This window comes from Aulonocara stuartgranti, assembly GCF_965226115.1.
Source record: "Aulonocara stuartgranti genome assembly, chromosome: 22".
NCBI lineage: Eukaryota > Metazoa > Chordata > Actinopteri > Cichliformes > Cichlidae > Aulonocara > Aulonocara stuartgranti.
The window spans coordinates 5,723,370-5,729,771 of NC_138957.1; the positions used below are offsets into that span (position 1 = coordinate 5,723,370).

A 6,402-nucleotide genomic window follows, 5' to 3' on the forward strand; every position below is an offset into this window, starting at 1 on the left:
GACTGAGACCTGACATTTTTTCATGTGAGTCTGAGACCTGACATTTTTTTTGTGTGAGACTGAGACCTGACATTTTTTCGTGTGAGACTGATATAGGGTTGCCAACTCCCTGGAAAATAAATAAGGGACACCTCGTGGCCAGGGCCGGGCGACCCAGTTGTCTTCACCCTTCCCAGTGTGGTGAATTTTCTAGCTCTTTTTTTGTGTGTGAAATTATTTTTTTTAACCATTTGACTTGAATTTGATTTAAGTAGATGTGTATTCTTTGTGATATGAACACATGTGAAACAAATGATCATTTAGCCATTTATTTTTAGCTCAAAATGACAACATTAACACAATAAAACAGGTCTCCTTCTTAAACAGAAGCCTGTCATGCTTAACTTTTGAGAATATAAGTAAATCTTTCTTTAAAAGAACTCTGTCCTGCTTAACTTAAAATAATAGAAAACAATAGAAAGAAAAATATTCTTGTAACTGTGCACATTTAGTGCATTTAGTACAATTGGCTTCAGCTGAGGTATTATTTCAGCTTTTCTAAAGCTAATCAGCTGCTCCTGTTTGTAAACCCGCTTGTTCCCATGATTACGCATCATAACTCATCATTATTCATCTATGTATTACTTTTATGTATTAGTCATCTATTTGTTGTAATCATCTATCCTTGCAGTCGTTTATTACACAAAATAAGTTATATTATCACACTTCTGGCCACATAGCGCTGATATTCACTGCACATGCCCATATTAACTTTTTCCAGCCAGGTGTTTTCCTTTTCCCATTCTTCCCTTTGTCTGAGGGGAACAAACATTGCTGCTCTAACGCTGGGCTTACACTGTGCGATTTTTGGCCCATTTTGAGCCGATTTTTGAGTGATCGGACCGATTTTGGCCTTCATCGTGCATCGTGTAGTATACGTGGGGTAACGAGAAGTGATTAACACCTCACGACCAGCTCCCGATCATCAATCGCTCGTGAGGGTGTCACCACAGGGGCTCACACTGCTCGCGCGCAAACACGTAAACGTCGGTGAAAAAGACGGAGCAGCACAGCTGTGCAGCGTGTGATCTGGACACAAGCGACGGAGGCACAACTTGTAGAACTTTGGAAAGCTCATCCGAGCCTTTTCGATGTGGCATCACAAAATTATCACGACCACAACAACCATGAAAATAGTTGGATCGACACTGCTGCTCAATCACAGCTGCCTGATCATGTTTTTCATTAGCAATTTAGCAAAGTTGATGGTGGTGGTGTGTCTGTGTGAGTGAGAGACAGAGAGAGCGAGCGAGCGACAGATTTTCTGTTATAAGCTTCATGTTATGGAGGCACAGTGTGAGCACTCAGGTCGCATCAGAGCATCGGGCCGTATAGTGTGAGACCTGCATCGTGACCTACCAACTTCTAACCCCTGCGAGTCAATCGTGCAGTTTGAGCAGGAGCTGAATAACGTGACTGAAAAAAATCGCACAGTGTCTGCCCAGCTTTAGGTGTACTGTCGTCCGAGACTTGCACCGCAGTGTCGGCGTTTGTTTCCCTGTTGGCCATGCTTCTTGTTGTGGTCATCTGTTGTCTTCCGGTATTTTCTCTGTAAGCGACCTTTCCTCGACCAATGAGATGAGCGGTAATCTGAATTGTCATACTCGAATTGTCATAAGTGTGCTGTCAGCTCATTGGTCACAAAGCAGGAGAGGGGCTGGGAATTATGTTTTCAAACAAAGTGTTAATTCCATTAACATTTATAGACTACTTTTGATTCTCACTGTATTACGGGACAAAGTGCGTCCCTTATTAGCTCAATACGGGACGTGTGCTTTTGTTTCTAAATATGGGACGATTCCGTTTTTTAAGGGACGGTTGGCAACCCTAGACTGATACCTGACATTTTTTCATGTGAGTCTGAGACCTGACATTTTTTTTGTGTGAGACTGAGACCTGACATTTTTTCGTGTGAGGCTGAGACCTGACATTTTTTCATGTGATTCTGAGACCTGACATTTTTTCGTGTGAGTCTGAGACCTGACATTTTTTCGTGTGAGACTGAGACCTGACATTTTTTCATGTGAGTCTGAGACCTGACATTTTTTTTGTGTGAGACTGAGACCTGACATTTTTTTGTGTGAGGCTGAGACCTGACATTTTTTCATGTGAGACTGATACCTGACAACTTTTTTCCTGACACCTGACGATGTCCTAAAATGTACACCGTAGACAGGGCTCTTCTGCTTCCTGCTACCATGTCAAAAAAAAGATTTGAGCAAATTAATCGGGCAGTAAGATTCGATGATCGTCTCTCCCATCCAGGTCGCTACAGCAGGGACAAGGCTGTGGTTTCCTACATCCCCAAGCAAAGAAAAAATGTTGTCTTATTGAGCACCAGGCACCGTGAGCTACAAGTCCAGGACTCTGGGAAGAGAAAGCCCCACATCATCCTGGATTATAACAAATGCAAAGGGGCTGTGGATCATCTGGACCAGGTAAGCACAATTATAAGTCATTTATTTGCCAAATTGTTTACCGTTTCTCATTGTTACAACTAATAAAGTCAGATAATGTGACTATGATATTTTTGATATGAGATGATCGTTTTAGACTATGATAATTTTGATAGTTACAGTAAGGAGGGGGGGGGGGGGGGTCTAGTTTGACGCCCACAGGCAGGAAGAATCTCTTGGTTATGGCTGTATAAATCTATTCATGTCACCTGATCATTTCTTTTTGTTTTGCAGGTTTGTGGCAACTACTCCTGCCGTAGGAGGACACGTAAGTGGCCCATGTGTCTGTTCTACCACATGATCGAGGTAAGCTGCTATAATGCTTTCATTCAAGACAGCTGTAACTTTTGATAGAAGACGCATATACACATATTTATGGCTTTATCTTATAGACTTCAATATCCCCGTGCTGTGCAAACAGGTGTTGCAGCTGTTTGAGCTAAGATTTTCAAGTTGTTCACATAATGAAAACCTATACTTTGTTTCGTGCGAGAACTCCATTCAAATGAATGTAATAGTCAGAAACACACTGTATTGGCGAAATAAAGCGTATACAACTTCATGAAGACAGCTCTAACTTTTGATAGGAGACTCAGATATGCGTATTTATGGCTTTATCTTATAGAATTCAATATCCCCATGTTGAGCAAACAGTTTTAAAGCTATTTGAGCTAAGATTTTCTTTTTTCTTTTTTTCTTTTTTTTACTGGTTGTCAAGATTTTATTGAATTTCCATGCTTTTGTGAAGTCGGGTTTACAAAATATAGAAGCAGGAAGTGTAAAAAAAAAGAAGAAAGAAAATAAAGAGATAATACTTTTTGTTCATGCATTATTATTATTCATCATGTTCTATTGTCAGTGATTTAGGTGGACTATAGTATACATGCACAGAACACACAGGTCTTATGTAGATGCGGGGTTGTCAGCACCTGACTGCTTAGCATCATATCCCAGTGATTTACTGATTATTCTTTTTTTTTTTTTTTTTTTTTGAGGAGGCACGTCTGTATTAAATCACACTGCTTGCTCACCTGTTGTTATTTATTAAGATAATGAAGGCAGACTAAAAAGCGCAGCACACTATGCAGACTTTCAAACATCTAAGAAAGAAAAGGAAATAAAAGAAACAGATGAAATGCAATACAAACTCTGATCATTTTGAAATAAGCCACATTTTGTTTTTCTGTGAAAAATTCAACAGCTGCTTTCTGATCCGTGTAGCCAGGTACAGCTCATCTTTTTTTTTTTTTTTTGCCTGTCCCGTTTGGCTCTTTTGCCATCAGAATTGTTGTCTAAAGGCAAACAAAGATGCCCAACGGATTTACTTTACCAAATTGACCATCCCAGCCTTGCCGTAATGGTCCATTTGATTCACCTTTTATTGTTTATTTTATTTTCACTTACTGAATATGGGACAGACTTGACTGGGGGAAAGAAGGGGAGAAAGAAAGGGAAAGAGAAACAGCTGAGAAGAGGGACGGGGGAGAAGGGCAAAAAAACATAAACCAACAGAACGGGCAGAGAAAAAAAAATGCATATATTGATCACCTGGATCACCTGCTGAGAAAGAAAAAGGAAAATAAGCAGAAGAGAACAAGAGTACTAGAATAAACAACATCACAATGATATATGGGAATATGACAGTAAACACTAAATATTAAACATTATTGTGCAGCACATAAGATAAATAGAACACAGTGTGCTTTGAGGTAGGAGCCAAAAAGGGTGTAGTTTGTGGGTGTGATCACCCGTGTGTACACCTGTGAGCATGGACGCGCTTGTTTTTTTGTTTTTTTTGTTTTTAAAGGTTCCTTCATGTAATGATCTGCTAGAGGGTGTGGGGGGGCCACAGCCCCGTCCTCCAGGGCATGAAGCAGGTATGGAGGAGATCAAAACTCCAGACATCCAGAGGCCCCCAGAACACAAGAGACCAAGGAAGACCAACAGAGGGGCAGCCGCGCCACTATCCCAGAAAGAGCTGAGGAGAGTCCCAGATGAGGGCTCACTCAGCAGCCGCGGAGCAGAAGCCAGGGGGAGTTGCAGTGACGTGCCCGCGAGCTCCGCCGGCAGCCAGCCGTGCCTGAGTGACCAAGCCCCAGGCCGAGAGGCTGGGGGCACCCCACCTCCGAAGTGGCCCGAGCGAGCCCCAGGCTCCAGGCCCCGATAAGCGGCTGCCAAGGAGTGAGCCGGTGTGTACCTGGACGCCCATCCCCGGACACAAAGAACCACCAACGCACCGATGTCTGAGGGAGTCCGCCACTGGCAGGGGAAGTGGTGGTGGGGGGAGATAGGCCTCCAAACCTTGGAGGGCCTGAGATGTCCCCAGAGAGGTGGCGCCTGACACCCAACCTGACATATAGACACAGACATACAGGCACACACAGATACAAACATCCATTCCCACCCTCATGCTCTCATATGCACTTACTCCACACTCAACCAACATGGAGACAGACATAAAGAGACGCTGTACACACGATCACACTCCCCAAGCGTACTCTACAAACCGGGTCTAGGTACCCTTGCCCCTGGAGGGGGGAACTGCACCCAGACCCAGGTGGTGTTACCCTTTTCCCTGCGGTGGGGGGAGGCAGACCGCCCCAACTCCGCAGCAGCAGGAAGGCCCCACACTCCAGACCGCAGTTGGACGGCCAACTCCTCCTCCTAGCCCCCCCGGTCCAGCAGGTCGCAGAGAATGGGGGTGAGAGAAGACTCCAAACCTCCCTCCACCCGCTCATTGTAGTGTTGATGCATGTGTGTTCTAAGGTGCATTTAAAACCCAGGAGGGCATGGAGCTACCTGCCAGAGAGCAGCAGGTAAGCGCATGGTCCCTCCTGCTAGCCCTCAATGTCTACGTGTATTTAAAATTGAGAGGTGGGCAACGACGCCAGGGGTGAGGTGTACACCCTGATGGTACTTTGGATTCCGTGTATCGTGCCCAGCCCCAAGATCCTACATGTATGTGTAATGAGAGTGTGAGTAATGTGAATGTCTAAGTTGTGGGATAAAATTGAGGCAGAGGCAGCCAGAAGGGGACAGGGGGGTTAGCCTCCTCTGCACCCTGGTGACATACCCCTACTCCAAGGTCCTGCATGTGTGGGTGGTTGTGGTGGAGCGGGAAGAGGGAGGCAGCTGGAGATGGGGAGGGAAGGAAGGGAGGGGCAAGTGACCCCTCCCTGGGGCCAGCTCCCCCACTGACCCCAGTAGGCACCCCCATACTCCGCGACCCGCCAGGGAAAGGGGGTCCAGGCCCATCCAGACCGGGGCCCAGTGCAGCAGCGCCTCCCGGCCCCACAGAGCCTGGGACAGTCCACCCAACCCCACCACAGAGAAAACTGCACCCACCCCACCATCCACTCATCTTCCAGACTACATAAGGCAATAAACACCCAGGCTGAGATCTTCCTCCACCTCTCCTGTATCTTCCCCTCCTGCAGAGGGAGCTCCTGAGGAGAGGAAAGCTCCTGCAAGATGTGACAATCTCCCCCACCAGTTGAAGAGCCCCCCAGGTGGCTCGATGCACCGGCGGCACCCTGCTCCAGGGCTGGGCCCCCATGCACCCACCCGCCCACAACCCCGGCAACACACCAACCAGGACCCAAGCCCTCGAGGCCCGGTCCGGGTCACGCCCATCCCGGACCCACCCAGGGGCAGCCAGGCTACCAGGTCAGTAACCCACGTCCGTCAGCACAGACCCTCCCCTAGCCCCGCTGCACGCAGCCGCGAGGAAACAGTCACCTGAGAGCCAACAGAGCCCCCAACCGGACATGACCGCTACCCCGGGTTGAGCCCCCCAAGGAAGATGCCTCCGGGGAACCCCCCGACGCCCTAAGCCTGTCCCTACCCCCACACCAATCACAACAGTGAAGGCGGGACCAAACTATGACCCCCCACCCCCACTAGATGA

The 6,402-nt window shown here is 47.0% G+C and overlaps 1 protein-coding gene across 1 annotated transcript; it reads left to right on the forward strand.

Moving 5' to 3' along the window:
- The first annotated feature begins 2,031 nt into the window (after positions 1 to 2,031).
- LOC309699156 (uncharacterized protein) lies at positions 2,032 to 6,068 on the forward strand. The gene is made up of 4 exons (XM_082522039.1): positions 2,032 to 2,062; positions 2,305 to 2,477; positions 2,730 to 2,801; positions 4,303 to 6,068. The coding sequence occupies exons 3-4, from the start codon at positions 2,775 to 2,777 to the stop codon at positions 4,660 to 4,662; spliced, it is 387 nt and encodes a 128-aa protein (XP_082378165.1). The 5' UTR covers positions 2,032 to 2,062; positions 2,305 to 2,477; positions 2,730 to 2,774; the 3' UTR covers positions 4,663 to 6,068.
- The last annotated feature ends 334 nt before the right edge of the window (positions 6,069 to 6,402 follow it).

Coding starts and splice junctions, on each gene's coding strand:
- LOC309699156 (XM_082522039.1), top strand. CDS start 2,775: ATGTGTCTGTTCTACCACATGATCGAG. Junction 2,802..4,302: donor TGTTCTACCACATGATCGAG/GTAAGCTGCTAT, acceptor TTGTTTTTAAAG/GTTCCTTCATGTAATGATCT.